The sequence below is a fragment of the Hemibagrus wyckioides genome, linkage group LG26, assembly GCF_019097595.1.
Source record: "Hemibagrus wyckioides isolate EC202008001 linkage group LG26, SWU_Hwy_1.0, whole genome shotgun sequence".
In the NCBI taxonomy this organism is placed as follows: Eukaryota; Metazoa; Chordata; class Actinopteri; order Siluriformes; family Bagridae; genus Hemibagrus; species Hemibagrus wyckioides.
Window position 1 is genome coordinate 2,700,136 of NC_080735.1, and position 18,781 is coordinate 2,718,916.

An 18,781-nucleotide genomic window follows, 5' to 3' on the forward strand; every position below is an offset into this window, starting at 1 on the left:
GTATATTTGTCCACATTTATAAGATAGTAAAGATCTTAGTTTAGACAACTGTCATAAAATTATATGTTGACAAAGTGTTTCTGACAGGAAACTGGAGATGTACGGAAAAGCTGTTTAAATTGAGAATAAATAAAATAACATGCTAGCCAGTTGGCTAACAGCTTTCAGTCAGAAACGGAGCCGTACGTTCTTCTTATCTTGATGTTTTTTTTTTATAGAAGCTGATAACCAATAGAATGTGACTAAACACACTGAGGGATGAGTTAAATATTGGGGAATTATAATATTGACCTTTTATAAACATTTGTATAGCGCAGTTACTGTATTATCTTTGTGTGTGTTGTTAAACCTGTCTCCAGGAGGTGGCGGTAAGGAGCAGCCATGACTCTGCTGTCTGTGATCATGAAGAAGAGAGACTATGAAAGGAAGCAGGAACGGGTTTCTCCTCCTCTTCACTGCATGGACCTTCAGCATGTGGAGCTTTATCTTTCTCTCTCTCTCTCTCCTGTGGTCCAGATGTACAGCTTCATGTAAGATAAAAACAAATCTCTCTTCCTTTATTAATGCTGCTTGCTTTTTTTACGTCTATATCAACTGTATGTGTATAAGGGTTCCATTCGGGCGCCATGTTTGTTCCTCACGTGGCTCATTAATCAGGTTTATTGAGACGTTACTTCTGGCTAGTGTGTTTATTATTTTAATAATCAGTTTCTTTTTGTATTGATCTAAAAGTACTGTAATAGAAGTAGTGATTAAAAAGAAAACAAGTTAAAGTAATGCGTAAGGATGAGCTGTCGCCACTCCGTCCGTCGTTGATCTATTTTCCCCTAAAAGCGCTTTCTGCAATTCAATCAAGAATTAAAACTGTAGTATAAAGATGTGAACACTTTAAAATGTTTTTATTTAATGTATTATTTCTATAACTTCATTGTTATTTCACTCTTGCAGGCTCGCATGGCTTGGATAACTGGAGTAACACATGATCCCGCCTCCTGCGATGTGATTGGTTCCCAAACATGAAGCAGTCCTCTGATTGGACGGTGGACTCCCCTGAACTTTTCAGGCCTCTAATGGACTTCGTTTGAGTTCAGGTACAAATTTACTTTTTTTCTTTGTTTTTTATAAATCCATTTCTGAACCGCTGATGACTCCTTTTTTTATTTTTCTGACACCTCGTATGAGCGCTGCTCAGCAGTGCCTGATTTCTAGTTTACACTCTGAGGTTCATTAAACTGATTTAAACTGTAGTGTCTGATCTTGCTATCAGAAACTGATGTTTGTGTTTTTGTGATCAGGATGTGAAGTCGCAGGAATGTCGGCTGTTCCTCTTCAGCTGTGCAGAAGGAGGGTTTAAGATCAGCCTGGGTTGTATGGTACGTCTGAGGTCCGTTTCCCACTTAATGTTGCCAGGTTTCTTGGTGTTGACTTTGCGGGTCGTCTTGTCCTGGATGGGCGTAGTCCTGGCTGTTGAACGCAGTGATGAGGATTAGTTTGTCTGGCCCTTATGCTAAAGGGATCTGATGATAAACTCTCTCCCTGAAGCTTTAACAGCTATCATTTTTGTCCCTTCAGCAAGTGAAAGTAGTGACTTGGCTTCATCTTTAACTAACACTTTGACTTTTTTCCTTTACAGATTTGTGCTTCCTGCTTGGCTGAAGCCTTTAGTCCAAGGTAAGCCTGTGTTTCAGTAATCTCCGACGTTCTTGTTCTCGAGTGTTGCACCAGCCGCTGATGACTCTCTTAAACATTTTTCTGACACCTTCTATGAGAGCTGCACGGCAGTCTTTGATTAGAAGTTTGAACCTGAGGCTTGCAAATGTGATCTCGATGTTTTCTTTGTTTTTAACCCAAAATATTAACAAGCATTGTTTTTCTTTCTACAGATGGAAATCGGCACGATTCAGATGTCCAGGATCTTGCATAATCCTTGGGGGATCCTTACAGTGCTTTAAAAACTCTTGACATTCAACGCTGCACACATGTTTAAAAGTGTATTATTTATTTTATTTTTTTTTATTTCGTCTTTTTCAAACTGCATGTTGACGATGTCTCGCATGTAAACAAAAATAAACGGATTTAAATAAAATAAATGTAATGAACTTGATTTTTTTTTTTTTTTTTTTTTGTATTCGAGTCTGGAAGAAAACCAGTGTTCTCTTCAGTGTGTCCAGTCCAGATTGGCCTCATTTGTTTTTCTATAGCAGGAAGTCCTGAATGAATAGATTTTATTAAATAATATGTTGGGATGACTTCTGAGATTTAGGATGGTTCTGTACAGAATCCATCGTTTTGACTCATATAGCATTTTATTTAAACAATTAACCTCCTAAGACCTGGCGTCCTCATATGAGGACATCACATTTTTGGTTGTGTGCACCGTAATACTTCATTCTTTGTAACTGGAACCTGTTGTACACAAAAATAAGTGGCTTCATGTTCAAAGATAAGATCTGGTTATTTATTTTTTTGGTTCCTCATAACCCCAAATAGGTAGAAATCTAAAATGTAAGCTCAGGTCTTAGGAGGTTAATTGTTCAAATTGTATTAATACGATCAATTAAAATGTAGACGTTATTATACGGTTTACAGCGCCCTCTTTTGGCTTGTAGGGGAATTAAATCAATAAAAAAAATCAATAAAAAACCTAACTTGTAAATATATTAGAAAGCTAGAAATTAAAAGGATTTAAAGCGCAGGGCTTATGCTAAGCTAGTTTGTTTAATCTGTCTATATTTAGCAAATGTTCTTCATACAGATAATCCGAAGGGTTGAGCTAGAAGTGAAATGAAAAGCGTGTTTTTGTTGTATAACATCCTTCATCTCTGTGGTTTGCGTTGAAACCGTTAGTGAGTCCTGTGTCTCAAAATGGCGCCAGTTGGTCCCTTTAGTGCGCTACGTAGGGCGCATGCGCCTCGTTTTCCTGCACTAAGGTGTAGTGAGTGTACACCGGATTGAGACGCGTCCCCTTGACTTCCGGCTCTGAGTCGATTCGCTGAGTGTGTTTTATTTATTTTTTTCTCTCTCGGAGAGATGATGCTCTGTGAGCGCGTGAGCTCGGAATAAATGAATGTTTCCGGAGACGATTAATCGAAGCTGGACCCTTTTTATTTTCTTTTTCTTTCTGGATTTGTAGATTGTAAATATATATTTTTTCTGGACTCTCCTGGAACATATTGTTTAAATGAATCTTGTAAGGTAAGATGCTCTATAACGCCAGTAAACATTTAGATCAATATAACATCTGTCCATTTTTTTACAGTCTCTATATTTGAGACAGGTTTGTAAAAGAATCCTTTAAACCATTTCTTTAAGGTTTGGTATGGATGCATGACGTATGTGCCTTATTATTATTATTATTATTATTATTATTATTATTATTATTATTATTTTAATAAAGTGTCGGTACATTCATACAGATGTGGCTTGTTTAGAATGTTATGGTGTTATCTGGATCACATCTGGATTACATAACTCGTAAACCTGGAATCGTCTAGAGTCAGTTTATCAATACACTCCATTCATTTTATCCACACGCGATTACATCCTGCAGCTGTGCACATCTGGATGTCGTTATTCTGGGATCTTTTGAAATGAGTAAACATGTTATGATCTGTTCAGCTGTAGCTCTAGATCTCAGTATCCAGAGCCTACACAGCTACATAACACCTGGGGCTTATTTCTTACACCTCTGGCGTGTTTAACCATATATATTCTCAAAATGTGCACATCTGGATTGATTTATCCACAGATTGCTTGACACATCTGGATTAAGCCACTTTAGCTGTTGAGCTGTCCACATCTGGATGTTGCTTTTCTGCGTACACATCTGGGTTACTTGATATTTTGATCTCTTAATACATCTGGATTACTTTATCCACATATAAAGGATCTGGAACCCTTTATTCCTACACATCTGGATTCGCTTAATCCTCATATCTAATGTGGATCTCCTTCTTTTTGCTGGACACACCTGGATCACTTTATTCACATCGAACCAAATATCTTTACACATCCGGATTGCTCGCATACCTGGCTCTCTTTATCCTTGCTGCTTAGGTGTCCACATCTGGATTGCACATCTGGACTTATCTTTCCATTGGATTATTCTTTTATTTGAATCGAAGGGTTGTAATTGATGGAGGAGGAAAAAAACAACAGCCCTTCACCAAGATATACAATGATGTGTTTAGGTACACATCTGGATCTATTTTTTTATTCTATCTGAAACTGCCTTATTGAAAACATCTGTGACTATTTTATAGATACACATCTGGACTTTATATATAAATGAATGTATTACAGAACTCTTTACTTAAACACACCTGGATTGTTTTATTTAAAAAAAAATCAACCCACCTGGATATATTTATCGAAGCAAAACCACCCTTTACATCTCAATACACCTTTACACTGTTGCCTAGTGAGGCGCTTGCTGTGTGCACACCTGGATCGGACACTTGAACCTTGGTACGTGTGATTTATGGCTTCAGAGTCAGAAGAAGAGGGAAGCAGCAGGTGTAATCGGAGTCAAGTTTGCTTTGCCAGGTCGTGTATTTAGGCTGCTGTATTGGGTCACTAAGAATAGAAATGAGAGCGTGTGCAGGATGGCAGAGATTCTGCGCTCACTGGGGTGTGGACTTCCTAGTTTTCACACTTTCACACTTCCTTAATGGACATCTACGCTGAACCAGGACATCACAAGCTGGAGCAGATGGACTGCAGATCATCAGACTTGAGCAGGAAACGCACTTCAGTGAATGTTAAGTCTGTTAGAGTCTCAAATAACAAGAGCAGGAGACAAAATGGTGCCAAAGTCGTGTTCTAGAGCACAGCTGTAATCAGATGTATCTGTTACTGTAACTGGTAGTGGGCGTGGCCTAACAGGGCCAGGAGGTTAGTTCCTGTTAACAGGTTTGCTATTTTCTCTATGCTATAGCTCATCATGTTTCAGAGAAAGCGTGGACGACTTTTCACTTTTCACTTTACAGCTTTACTGTTACACGTCATTTACAACGGAGACTCCTTCCGTCTCAAATCAATTTATTCACACATATCTAGATCTCAGTATCCAGAGCCTACACATCTGCATAACTCCTGGAGCTTATTTCTTACCCCTCTGGTGTCTTAAACCATATATATTCTCAAAATGAGCACATCTGGATTGATTTATCCACAGATTGCTTGACACATCTGGGTTAAGCCACTTTAGCTGTACACATCTGGGTTAATCTTGATCTCTTGATGCTTACACATCTGGATTACTTCATCCACATATAAAGGATCTGGCTGTCTTTATTCCTCCACATCTGGATTCCTTTAATCCTCGTAGTCCGCTTTATTCGCATCTCTCCGGATCTCTTTAGTCTTGCAGGTCTGGATTCCTCGAGATGTTTAGCCGTATACATCTAGATTAAACGGTCCACTCGAATCTGGACCTCTTTACCTAATGCCTGCACATCTGGATGTTCTGGATTGCTTAATATCTAGATTACTGTATCCACATAGATCTGAATCTCACACATTTTTCACACAAGCTCCTGAGTGTGAGCTGTTACTCATGTAGAAATTCTCAAATATGAAGTTAGAGCACTTTGCATAAGGGAAGTTCTGACCAAAAGAAGGAAGCTGAAAACCCTGATTTAGATAAAACACACACACACACACACACACACACAAACACACACAACACAGAAAAGGATTCTGGGATACATTTGTACATTCAGGTTTCCCATCACACTCGCTCTTGCTGCCTCGGTGTATGCAAATCCGGCGTTTCCATGGCAACACTGACATCATGTCCATGCTGAAATCCTCAGTCATCCTTCTCCATGGTTACCAGCTGTTGCCAAGCAACTGTGAGGACCGGCAGCGAGTAGCAGCGGCAGCAGCTTAATTCGACTAGCGATCAGTCACGTGACCGGCTGGTTCAGTGATCACATGCCACACACACACACACACACACACATACACACTCACAAACACTGGATTTGTTTCTCAAGGTTTGAGTAGAATGAAAACAGACCGTTTAGAAGCATCAGAGATGAAAAATTTCATCTTTCATCTGATGTGACCATTTATGTTAATTCTGGATTGCGATTGGTCAGCGGCTCGGACAGGAACCCTGGCCAAAACTAGTCCTAATATCATCGTTTCTATAGTAACAGCTCAGTCACGGCGAATATTGGATACAACTGAACCTCTATAGAAATAGTCTCCAGTGTCAGTGCAGGAGTTCACGCTTGTTTAGTGGTTTCTGTATAAACCTGAGCTGCTTTTTGTCTTTTAACTTCATAATTAATGTGAAACTGGTGAAGGAGTGAAGGTTTGGAGCTATAAATATTTGTTAGTCATGAAGTTGCTGTGAGATAAAAGAATAAAACTCTTGAATGTTTGCTTAGAAGGGAGTGATGTGAATATAAAATTGCAATGAACTGATCTTCTGTCTCCTCAGATTTATGAACAGCCGGGCACCAGCTAATAAGAGGTATCAACCGACAGAATATGAGCACGCAGCTAACTGTGCTACGCACGCGGTGAGCTACGCGCATGTGCCCTTGATTCAATGCAGCGGATTGGTCCAGTTTTCTGAAGGAACTCTTTCACTCTGTTTTGTCGTTAGGAATTTGGAGATTAAGATTATTGTGAATAAGCAATCTCAGAATTATTTTATATGCAATATTAATGTAGGTTAGCATTTGTTAAACATTTTAGCTGAATAAATAACTAATAAATAATAAATAACTTGTTTTAATATGTATATAAATTTGCAAAAGTGGTGTTTCATGAAATAAATTAATAATAATAATAATAATAATAATAATAATAATAATAATGTTTCAACAGTGTCAAAATTTTCTCTTGCTAATTTAGCACGTTCTTTAATAGCTCTGAGATTATTGCTCTAGTTTGCCCCCTAGTGGGACAACTTTCTTAGAATTTTCTTAGAATTTTTTCTCAATAACAGACCTCATGTTGAGTTTGTTTTAAGACACGGATTCACAGATTTATTACAGTAGACTGTTATTGTTTGATCTGTGTCTGATCTAGGTGTTTAATACCTTGATTTGTGTTCACAGCTCTGGATCATTCCCAGTATTCTGGGTGGACTTTTGCTCTACTTCCTCTCTGATGATCATTGGGAGGAGATTTCAGCGTGGCTGTATGGCGCAGGCTTGTCAAGCCTTTTCATCATTTCTACAGCCTTCCACACCATCACCTGGAAGAAGAGCCATATGCGGTACACACACACACACACACATACAGGTTGTGTGTCACTATCCAAGTTTAGAGTCAGATCAACAACCTGAACTCTGATCTCAGACCTGTTTTTAGATGCTGCTGAAGCTGGAATCTACAGTGTGTATAACATGGATCAGCCATAACATTGTGAGCAGTGAGAGGTGACGTGAATAAGACTGAGTATCTCCTCATCATGGCACCTGTTAGTGGGTGGGATATATTAGGCAGCAAGTCAACATTTTGTCCTCAAAGTTGATGTTAGAAGCAGGAAAAATGGACAAGTGTAAGGATTTGAGTGAGTTTGACCAAAAGGACCATGTGATGTCTAGACCACTGGATCAGAGCATCTCCAAAACTGCAGCTCTTGTGGGGTGTTCCCGGTCTGCAGTGGTCAGTATCTATCAAACGTGGTCCAAGGAAGGAACAGTGGTGAACCGGTGACAGGGTCATGGGTGGTCAAGGCTCATTGATGCACGTGGGGAGTGAAGGCTGGCCCGTGTGATCCGATCCAACAGACGAGCTACTGTTGATCAAACTGCTGAAGAAGTTAATGCTGGTTCTGATAGAAAGGTGTCAGAATACACAGAGCAGGACGGGTCAGGGCTGTTTGGGCGGCACCAACACAATATTAGGCAGGTGGTCATAATTTTATGCCTGATCGGTGTATAAATATAATAAAACAGCCTAAAAACAGCAACGTCCTGAATCCGTTTTTGCTCTTAACTATGCACAAAAATCAGCTGTTTGACAAACGTTTGGAATTCACACTTAGGGCCAGATGGAATTTTTGTTTCTTAATGCTCTTGTGCACATTTTTCTCTTTTTACTGTAGGTCTGTGGAGCAGTGTTTCCACATGTGTGACAGGATGGTCATCTACTTCTTCATTGCCGCGTCCTACACACCCTGGTGAGAGTTTTTTCTCACACAGCATTGTTTTTGATTAAATATTTAAATATTAGAGATATTTTTTATCTATAAATCACTAGGTATGATTTTTTTTTATTTTGAACTGACTTGGGGACAGTGACGGCAGGAAAAAATGTGAATCATTCTGTGTGTGTGTGTGTGTGTGTGTGTGTTTCTCAGGCTAACTTTACGGGAATTGGGTCCATGGGCCGCTCACATGCGCTGGGTTGTCTGGGTGATGGCCTCTGGAGGAACTGCATATGTCTTCTTCTTTCATGAGAGGTGTGTGTGTGTGTGTGTGTTTGTGTGTGTGTGTGGGGGGGGGGGGGGTAGAGTGGGGGGGGCGATGGGAAAGATGGGGGGAGGGAAGGGAGAGAGAGAGAGAAATAAGAAAGAAAAAGAGAGGGGGGAGACAGACAGAATTGAGAGTGAGAGAGCAAGAGAAAAATGAGAGAGAGAGGGGAGAGAAACAAAAAAAAGAAAGCGAAAGAGGAATGAGATGGGGGCAAGAAGGAAAGAGAGAGAGGGGAAAGAGAAGGGGGAGAGAAATGAGAAAGTGAGAAAGAGCAAGAGAAAAACGAGAAAGACAGAGAGAGAGAGAGAGAGAGAGAGAGAGAGAATGTTCCTGTATAATCATTATGCTAACACATAGTGGTGTGGAATGTGTGTGTGTGTGTGTGTGTGTGTGTAAAGTAATTAAAAGTTTTAAATCAATAATAAAATCCGGTGTGAATTAGAATGAAGACATGATCAAGAATTAAATCGACTTTAAGTATACATTTACAGGAATGTAGTTAAAGCCCAGTCCTGAGGAATTCTGGATTCTGATTGGTCGGTGTGCTGAGATGTGTTTAACATCCAGATGTGTGAAGGTGTGGGGAAGATTCCAGGAAAGCTCAGAGCTCAGTGTTTTAGAGATGTTCATTAATTCTATAAAGAATGATGATAGTAAATGTTAGAGACACAGTTGTGAAAGCGTGCAGTCGATTGGCAGAGCGCTGTGTGAAGTGCAGCGAGTGAGGCTGAAATCAGATTAGAGTCTCGTCTCGTCTCGTCTCGTCTCGGCTCCTCTCGTCTCAGCTCAGACTGTGTTGCAGGTATAAAGTGGTGGAGCTGGTCTGCTACACGGCAATGGGAGTCTTTCCAGCGATGGTCATTCTGTCTATGGTAAGAGAGTGTCCGGTCACATGACTGAAAAATTATATTAACTGTTTCTCAAATGAGTATGAACTTTTATTCTCTCTCTCTCTCTGTCTCTCTCTCTCTCTCTCTCTTCATCCTTCTTTCTCTCGTTTCACTGTCTCTCTGTCTCTCTCTCTCTTTCTCATTTCTCTCTCTCTTTCTTCCTCATTTCTCTCTCACTTTCTCTCATCCTTCTCTCTCTTTCTTTCTCATTTCTCTTTCTCTCTCTCTTCCTCTGTCTTTCGCATTTCTGTCATTACTCTCTGTCCCTTTCTTTCTTTCTTTCTTTCTTTCTTTCTTTCTTTCTTTCTTTCTTTCTTTCTTTCTTTCTTTCTTTCTCTCTCTCTCTCTCTCTCTCTCTCTCATGCTTTTATTTCTTTCTCATTTCTCTCTCTTTCTTTCTCATTTCTCTCTCTCTCATTCTTGTTTCTCTCTCTCTTTTGTTTGCATTTCTCTCTCTCTTTTTCTCTTTCTCTCTCTTTTTCTCATTCTTCTCATGCTTTCTTTCTCATTTCTCTCTCTTTCTTGTTTCTTTCTTTCTTTCTTTCTTTCTTTCTTTCTTTCTTTCTTTCTTTCTCATTTTTTTCATTACTCTCTTTCTTTCTCTTATCTTTCTTTCTCATTTCTCTCTCTCTCTCTCTCTCTCAGGCGGACAGGTCGGGTGTGTGCGAGCTGTTGGTTGGTGGTGGGTGTTACGTGTTGGGGATGGTGTTCTTTAAAAGTGATGGAGTGGTGCCCTTTGCGCACGCCATATGGCACCTGTTTGTTGCCATGGGGGCGGGCATCCATTACTACGCCATCTGGAAGTACTTGTACACACCTGGCAATCAACAGACCAGCACCGCTCGGTGACACACACACACACACACACACGCTCTCAGTTACCTGAGTGTATGAGAGTGTATGTAATGTAAAGGACGGGATAAATCTTTCATTTCGTTACTAATTGGTTTACACCCTGCTGGTGGGAAGCACAGCTACATGTCCTGTCCTTTATTAATCAATCAGGGACTAACGATTCAGCGGTGGTGTTCGACAAATGTTCAACTTCCTCATTAAGTCCTCGTTAACACCTCCATACATTTTAAAGTTCACTGACCTCTTTAGAGTAAGCAACATTTTTTGTTGTTGTTGTTGTTGCTGCTGCTGTTTAACAGCTGGAGCTGTTTTAAACCTAGTGGTCAAAAATGGGAACTGCATCCAGCACTACTAGAAGCTAATCACACTGCCCTTGGCTTGGGGGAGGAGCAGCAGACAGGACGGGTATTTACAGGGTTAGAATTTTTCAGATTTTATTTCAAATTGGTGCAGGAAACTAAGGAAAATGTAAATGCAGATATTGTGTCTATATGATGAACAGAAATATGGTTATGTTATAAAGAGGGAAAAGTGGGATTATGGAGTGGGTGGAGTCTGTGGTTTAGAATCGCTCACTGATGCGTCTCACTGATGATGAGAAACATGGCTGCTTTATGGAACACAGTTAAACAAATTATACGTTTAAATGTCACTAGCTAGTAACTGCGATTGTCGTAGCTACTGATTTGAGGCTACAACAAAATCTACACTCGCTAGCCGATCGATGGGATTCACGTTCACGCCACATCAGATGTACCTGGCGGTGTGAACATCTCAGAGAAAACATTACGCTTGATTCTGGATGATCTCTGTGTTTCAGCACTGTTCTCGACATGCCCTTGCTCACTTCCACTTGAATGGAATCTACTCAGGGGAACCACATCGGGCTGGACTGTAGATTTCAGTCCATAAACTTCAAGATATTATGATATAATAGAATTTCCTTTTCAATACAACAGAAAAAAACATTGGTTTGATCGTTTTATTAATTAGGCAATTCTGACCCCGTGATTCTCTTTAAAGAATTTCCAATCTCTGACTAGGAAAAACCAAAGAAATCCCACTCCCACAAATGCCTACTGGGGAAAGCTGGGAATGCCTCCTGAAACCGTCACGTCTAAACATAAATATGTAAATACATTATAAAACCATGATCAGCTAGCTATCAGCTATCAGCTAGTGTTCATGGAGGTGGCCATGACGCCACATTGTAGCTCAAGCATTAAAAGTTTGTAAATTGCGACATTCCGAGTTCAGTTTCAGTCAAATGCAGTATTAAATCTAAAGTGGGCATGGCCTAAATGCGAACGAAATAAGAACCTTACATTTCTGGAAATGCTGAAATCTAAACAAAATGCTAGCTGTCAGCATGACGTGAATTCTGGAATTCTGAATCAGCGAGTGTTCATATTTGACATAAACAGAAACCTTTTAGAAAGTCACTTATATCATTGAAATATTAAATGTTTGAATCTGTGTTAATTAGGTGCTAGCTAGTTAACAGGAATTTCTTCAGGTGTATGATGGTCGCGCCAGTACGTGAGTGGAAGACGTCAAGGGCGTGATCACATTTGGTCTGGGAATCCTCAGTGTAGTCTGGATGTAACCCCTACAGGATCATAAGCCACCTGCAAAACAAAGACACATATAAAGAGTAGGAGTGTGGCGGTCTGGGAAAACAGAACCACAGGGTTTCCTGAAATGAAGTGTGAACATTTACACTAACAACTCGATCAAAATGTGGCCCAAGTTTTCCTCAAGTGTGAAGAAATTAGGATTTACTGAACTGGCTCCTTACACCACCACCAAGGTCAGACTTCGCCTAAACAAAAAAATCCTTTGCCGTTTTTGTAATAAGTGTTTATATTTTCTTAACAAAATTATGTCAAAGTTTTAGCAGATTTGATCGTCCTCTTTTGGACGATACATGACTCATATGATTCGTTTCAGCACTGAGAAAATATTTTGTTTCATCAGTGATATGATTCGATTCAGCACTGATATGATTCGATTCATCAGTGATATGATTCGATTCAGCACTGATATGATTCGATTCAGCACTTATATGATTCGATTCAGCACTGATATGATTCAATTCAGCACTTATATGATTCGATTCAGCACTGATATGATTCAATTCAGCACTTATATGATTCGATTCAGCACTGATATGATTCAGTTCAGCACTGATATGATTCAATTCAGCACTGATATGATTCGATTCAGCACTGATATGATTCAATTCAGCACTGATATGATTCGATTCAACCTGATTCAACTCTTGAGGTCAGAAGAGGTTACAGTTACATGACGAGCTGCTAAATGAGAAAAGAAACCAACTTCCTTGATATTTAGTTTGCTTTTTTTTCCTTTTGGTTTCAAATCAAAACGTGTCGGTATTTTACATCTTTGAGTTTTTCCCAAACCGCCACACAGACATTAAATATGTTCTACATTTAAGAATAATGAGAATCAGAGAAGTACAATCTGTACAGTGTAGTAAAAAGTACATGTGATACGACGATACTTGAAATATGTATTCACTCTTCCTGCCACTGCCTAAAGCAGAAAAAGCGAGGGATGATCTCTTGTGTTATCGTTTACACCGCGCTGTTTGCCGCTGATACAGATGCAGGACCGTTGTATTTATAGTGTCACTCGTCTGGGTGCGTTCTCGCCATTCGGTGTTGTGTCTGTGTGAAATGCCAAAAGTGCTTCGAGTTTCAGTCACATAGTCTAGTTCAAAGTCCTAGTTTTGAGTCTTTTTTTCTGTTAGCATTTCCCTTTGTCCCATTTAGCTGCTAGTGTCAGTAATAAGGGTCTAAATCAACCATCCAACACAGTTCGACTCAGTTCCTCAGGACCACCGATAATTAGCCAGAAGGATTAGCCGGACCAGATGAAGTCCACAGTTTTAATTGGCTGAAGCGGCCAAAACTTTGTTCTCAGGGTTAACACAATGTCCGGTGCCATCACCATCTCTCCAAAACATTCCACTGCTGTGCAGAAAAAAATGTACATTTAAATAAAAAAAAGATCATTAAAATTCAAAAATAAAAATTACATTTAAAATTAAAAACAACAAAAAAATGCTAATCGATAATATGTATATTAAAAAATGGCTTATTATTATTATTATTATTATCTGTAATATTTAAAGTGACTCTGTAGTGAATGTATTATTTATTATTTATTTCTACAGTATCATAGCTTCAGTGCACAACTCAAACCCGTAACCGAAATCTTCAGTACTCTGATCATTTTATATCTTTCATTTAAGTGGAAAAGGTGAAGGAAATCTCATAAGGGTTTCATTAACAATTAAGGAAACACACAATAAATTTTTACAAGACACCTTGTTTAGATTAGGCTTGTGCAATATTGAGTTATTTCCTGCTTGTGATTTTGGCATTAAAAAAAATAAATTAATTAAACAAATTTGGCATTCTGAACAAGCATTCTCCCCAGTCTGGGTTTAAGCAGAGAGAGAGAGAGAGAGAGAGAGAGAGAGAGAGAGCGCAATGTAACTGTTACAGATACATCGATCAGCCATAACATTATGACCAGTGAGAGGTGAAGTGAATAAGACTGATCTCCTCATCATGGCACCTGTTAGTGGGTGGGATATATCAGGCAGCAAGTGAACATTTTGTCCTCAAGGTTGATGTGTTAGAAACAGGAAAAATGGACAAGCGTAAGGATTTGAGCGAATTTGACAAAGATCCAAATTGTGATGGCTAGACCACTGGATCAGAACATCTCCAAAACTGCAGCTCTTGTGGGGTGTTCCCCAGTGGTCAGTATCTATCAAAAGTGGTCCAAGGAAGGAACAGTGGTGAACCGGTGACAGGGTCATGGGCAGACAAGGCTCATTGATGGACGTGGGGAGAGAAGGCTGATGAGCTACTGTTGCTCAAATTGCTGAAGAAGTTAATGCTGGTTCTGATAGAAAGGGGTCAGAATACACAGTGCATCACAGTTTGTTGTGTATGGGGCTGCATAGCTGCAGACCAGTCAGGGTGCCCATGCTGACCCCTGTGCACCGCAGAAAGCACCAACAATGGCCATGTGAGCATCAGAACTGGACCACGGAGCAATGGAAGAAGGTCTGATGAATCTTTTCTTTTACATCACGTGGATGGCTGGGTGCAACAAAGCATGGTGGTTTGGTTCAGGAATGGTTTGATAAATGCAACAACCAGTTTGAGGCTGTTTCCTCAGATCTCAATCCTGTCCAGCATCTGTGGGATGTGCTGGACAAACAACTCTGATCCATGGAGGCCCCACCCTGTGACTTACAGGACTTCAAGGATCTGCTGCTAACTTCTTGGTGCCAGATACCACAGCACACCTTCAGGGATCTAGTGGAGTCGATGCCTCGGCGATTCAGGGCTGTTTTGGCAGCAAAAGGGGGACCAACACAATATTCGGCAGGTGGTCATAATGTTATGCCTGATCAGTGTATTACTATGTGGGGTCAGGAACTGCTTGGTAGCAGCACCAATTTGCATAAGCTTTGAATAGGTGCTTCTGAGGTGATTCTGCAAGTAAAGGGTGTTTTAAAAGAAACACTAGTACATTTCTAAAATAATCTTTTTATAAAACGCTCAGTTATTGTCCACATGGGTAACAATGTCTCTGTTGAGTCTGAACTTATCTGGTGCAGGAAGGGAAAAATAATAATTAAAAAAAATAGATTGCATTTCATATTATGGAGCTGAAATCTTTCAGAATTTAGGTGTATTTGTAATATTAGCACTCACAGGAAATGTCACAGGATATCATGGATATATTGCAGGAAAGATTCAATTGTTATATTGCACAAGCCTAATATATATATATATATATTTAATATAATTTAATATAATATCTCTCTATCTCTCTTTTCTCAGAAAAAGCACTTAAAAGATTCTTTCTTTACTTTCTGATTATTTTCTTCCAGAACTTTCTAAACTAAATAATAAAAGACAATGTGAAAATGATTGTGGAAGGTATTGTTTCACATTCAAGGACTGTGGAAGCTAACACGCTAGAGCAGAACAGTGTTAACAAAATATAGCAAGCATTCATTTCTAAACAACGCTCTTGTTAAATTATCGGCACCAAATCGCGGATCAGAGGCGAGTCGAGTCAGTGTCGTGTTTCCACCGCTGTTGCCTAAACCTTTATCCTGCTCAAGTTTGCAAAATTGTATAAAAAAACCCCACAATTTCTATGAATGTTTCTCCTTCCTCTTATTTAGACGATCCCCTTGGAGGGTGTGTTCTCAGTGGTGGAGTCACAGCTATTCATTTCCTTTACATTAGTGCTACTAATCCAAATCTCATTCAGATACTGATATACAGTTATTAAAGCTTTGAGCTTCTGTGTGACTGTAGAAACGCTGTGTAGTTAGTTCGCTTAAACTTTTACCGCATTTACGACGGTTACTTACGTACGCTGGAGTTACTGCCTGTATAAAAAATCTAAATAAATATATAAATATGTTAAAAAAAAAAAAATCAACTAAACACTCTGACCTCACTTTTGCATTTTGGTAGAGAACTGGAGACTAGTTCAAAATGTATTTATTTATTTATTTTATTTTATTTTTTACATTTATTTATTTAATTCATTCATTTTTTAAATGTATGTATTTGATTCATTAAAACTTTTATTTACTTAATTACATTTTTATTTATTTATTTATTTACTCATTTATTTTAAAGATGGCAAAATCCACGACCACATTTCAGTATCAGTATCAGTATCGATTCCAGGAAAAAATAAAAATAAAAAATAAAAAAACGAGATAGACATATAGAGAAAGGCAGCGATTGGATTTGAAAAAAAAAAACCTAGATTTTTTGGAAGAGAAAATGTTTTCTTTAGTAAGGATTCTCATACTGAAGTATTTATTATTATATTTCCCAATTTTTGTGTGAATATCGGGGTATACGGTATGGTATTTTGTGAAAGGGAAGGGAAAGAAAAAGTAGTATTGTGCCATCTCATTAATTAATTAATTAATTTATTTATTTATTTAATTCATTATACCTTTTTAATTAATATATTTAATTCATTAATTTTTTTATTTACTTATTTAATTACATCTGTATTTTTGTAACACTGTTTATTTATTTATTTAGTTAGTTAGTTAGTTACTCATTTATTTTAAAGTTGGCTAAATCCATGACCACATTTCAGTATCAGTATCAATTTTATTTAAATTAATTAATTATTTATTTTTGGACAATCTTTTGATTTCTTTGTGTTTTTCTAATTATTTTTCTTTTTTTAAAAAAAAAAGTTTTATTTTCTATTGTTGTATATATGTATAGAACTTATTTTTAATCCCTATTTTATTTTGGATTTATCGTGTCCACTTGAACAGAGACAAATTTCTCACTCTGATAAAAAACAGCTCTCACTGCCACATTACATTAAAACTCCCTACTTTTCTTTTCTTTTTTTTTTTAAATTGGGTTGATTGAAAATTCAGGAAATTGTGAATTAATTTAAAAAAATCCGAGCATGTAGAATAAAGTCAGCGGATAAATCTACATTTTTTGAACATGCCTTATCGCTGCTTGTGAATTAAACTCAATCCTAATTCAGGCCTTAATGGAAAACTGAACTGACCACGTTCATTTTTTTTTCTTCTTTTTGAGCTAGAGTTTAGTCTTTGAGATGGATTAAACTTGGATTTGTGTTTAAACCTACAGTACGGCGGAGGTCATTGTAAATATCATTCGTGCCTTTTCCAGTTTGTTTGTTCTAAAGCTTTCTGTCATCCTGCCCAAAACCGCACGTTATAAACCTTATGGACAATGTACAACCTTCTGATGCGATCTGTGATTGTTACTTTTCTGCAATGTATTTTTTATTCATCAGTCTTGATGTGTGCATTTTATAAATCTTCTCATTTAACAAAAACGCATTTTCTGAATTAAAATGCCTCCTTCCTGTGTCATTATTTACAAAACAACACTATAATGGTGTTTTATTCCATGTGTATGCTACACCCAGTAAATGACATGGTTTTTTATCTGTTTATGGTTATATATAAGATCAGTGCAATAAGAGATTGAGTGTGTTTATGTAATTAATAAACATTTTGTGAGTTTCTGTCAGAGAAAATAAATTAAAACCTTCTGACCAATCAGATTTGGGAATTCTCACAACATTGCTACAGAATAAATTGTATATAATTCATGGTGTTTTAGGGGAAAGATAAAATATACAACACACACATACACAGAGTTTCTGTCTGCCATTTTCTACAGATTTTTAACTTTGTTTCTGCTTTGGAATGTAGGTTTTGGTGGCTTTTGTGCTTTCTTTGCATTGTTTCACCGTGTACACTGTCCACCAGGGGGCGCACATCATTACATGAAGTTTAAACCTGAACATGGTACAACTCATTTCTATGTGAATGATGTACTTATAGGCTAATTAGTAGGATAGTCATTAATTTGACGTTTTATATAATATGATTGGTCTATTATTTAATAAAAAATATCAATAAAGCAGTGTGTCCTTTCAGCTTTGTGTTCTATTAGTTTCAAAACACTTTACAAAAGGCTTTCTGTGTATCTCTTGTTTCTGTATGTTCCCCTTTTAATTTATCTTCATCTCTTTCTGTGCACACTGCTGCACTCTCTCTCTCTCTCTCTCTCTCTCTCTCTTCTTATTCTTCTGTATCTCAATTTCTGTCGGCCTTCCTCTGTCTTCCTCTATTTTTCTGTTTCTTTCTCACTTCCAAACTAGCCAGCCTCTCTCTCACTCTTTGTCCATCTCTCTCTCTCTGTGTGTGTCTCTCTGTCTCCCTCTCTCTGCGTCTCTCTCTCTCTCTCTCTCTCTATGTCTCTCTGCCTGTCTCCCTCTCTCTCTGTGTGTCTATCTGCCTGTCTCACTCACTCACTCACTCTCTTTTACTCTCTCTGGGTCTCTCTACATGTCTCTCTCTCTTTGTGTGTCTCTCAATCTCTCTGTCATTCTCTCTCTCTTTCTCTGTCTGTCTCCCGCTCACTCGCTCTCTTTCACTCTCTCTGTGTCTCTCTCTCTTTGCGTGTCTATCAATCTCTCTGTCATTCTCTCTCTCTCTGCCTCCCTCTCTCTCCGTGTTTCTATCTGCCTGTCTCTCTCTCACTATCTCTCTCTCTCTCTCTCTCGCTCTCTGTCTCTCTCTCTGGGTCTCTCTACATGTCTCTCTATCTCTCTCTCTCTCTCTGCCTGTCTCCCTCTCTCTCTGTATCTCTCTGCCTCCATCTCTCTCCGTGTTTCTATCTGCCTGTCTCTCTCTCACTATCTCTCTCTCTCTCTCTCTCTCTCTCTGCCTGTCTCCCTCTCTCTCTGTATCTCTCTGCCTCCATCTCTCTCCGTGTTTCTATCTGCCTGTCTCTCTCTCACTATCTCTCTCTCTCTCTCTCGCTCTCTCTCTGGGTCTCTCTACATGTCTCTCTATCTCTCTCTCTCTCTCCCTGTCTCCCTCTCTCTCTGTATCTCTCTGCCTCCATCTCTCTCCGTGTTTCTATCTGCCTGTCTCTCTCTCACTATCTCTCTCTCTCTCTCTCTCTCTCTCTCTCTCTCTGCCTGTCTCCCTCTCTCTCTGTA

The 18,781-nt window shown here is 38.7% G+C and overlaps 2 protein-coding genes, 1 long non-coding RNA gene and 2 other non-coding genes across 10 annotated transcripts in view; all 5 read left to right on the forward strand.

Moving 5' to 3' along the window:
- The first annotated feature begins 394 nt into the window (after window positions 1-394).
- LOC131346968 (uncharacterized) lies at window positions 395-2,080 on the forward strand. Its single transcript, XR_009203683.1, has 5 exons — window positions 395-530; window positions 949-1,091; window positions 1,296-1,373; window positions 1,634-1,671; window positions 1,884-2,080. It is a non-coding gene; the product is annotated as an uncharacterized LOC131346968 (long non-coding RNA).
- Window positions 1,137-1,226, forward strand: LOC131347281 (small nucleolar RNA SNORD60). Its single transcript, XR_009203741.1, has one exon. It is a non-coding gene; the product is annotated as a small nucleolar RNA SNORD60 (small nucleolar RNA).
- Window positions 1,724-1,812, forward strand: LOC131347280 (small nucleolar RNA SNORD60). The gene has a single exon (XR_009203740.1). It is a non-coding gene; the product is annotated as a small nucleolar RNA SNORD60 (small nucleolar RNA).
- A 910-nt stretch (window positions 2,081-2,990) lies between the features above and the next one.
- On the forward strand, window positions 2,991-17,694 carry LOC131347211 (monocyte to macrophage differentiation factor 2-like). Of its 2 annotated transcripts, none has more exons than XM_058381167.1 (7): window positions 2,991-3,195; window positions 6,452-6,533; window positions 7,077-7,237; window positions 8,072-8,146; window positions 8,327-8,428; window positions 9,244-9,313; window positions 9,977-17,694. In XM_058381167.1, exons 1-7 carry the CDS (start codon window positions 3,182-3,184, stop codon window positions 10,178-10,180), a joined length of 708 nt encoding a protein of 235 aa, XP_058237150.1. In that variant the 5' UTR covers window positions 2,991-3,181; the 3' UTR covers window positions 10,181-17,694. The 2 variants fall into 2 exon arrangements, with proteins under 2 accessions (XP_058237150.1, XP_058237151.1); XM_058381168.1 differs by lacking the exon at window positions 2,991-3,195 and adding an exon at window positions 3,748-4,893.
- A 1,035-nt stretch (window positions 17,695-18,729) lies between these two features.
- radil (Ras association and DIL domains) overlaps window positions 18,730-18,781 on the forward strand; it is a 24,760-nt gene continuing 24,708 nt past the window's right edge. For all 5 annotated transcript variants that reach the window (XM_058380012.1, XM_058380015.1, XM_058380010.1 and 2 more), the window contains exon 1: window positions 18,730-18,781. This exon is cut by the window's right edge and continues 392 nt beyond it. The gene's annotated coding sequence lies outside the window, so the exon portion shown is untranslated.

Bases quoted from the DNA above. Each gene is read 5' to 3' on its own strand.
- LOC131347211 (XM_058381167.1), top strand. The intron at 8,147-8,326 runs GTGAGAGTTTTT...TGTGTTTCTCAG, and splicing joins GCCGCGTCCTACACACCCTG to GCTAACTTTACGGGAATTGG. The intron at 9,314-9,976 runs GTAAGAGAGTGT...TCTCTCTCTCAG, and splicing joins CGATGGTCATTCTGTCTATG to GCGGACAGGTCGGGTGTGTG.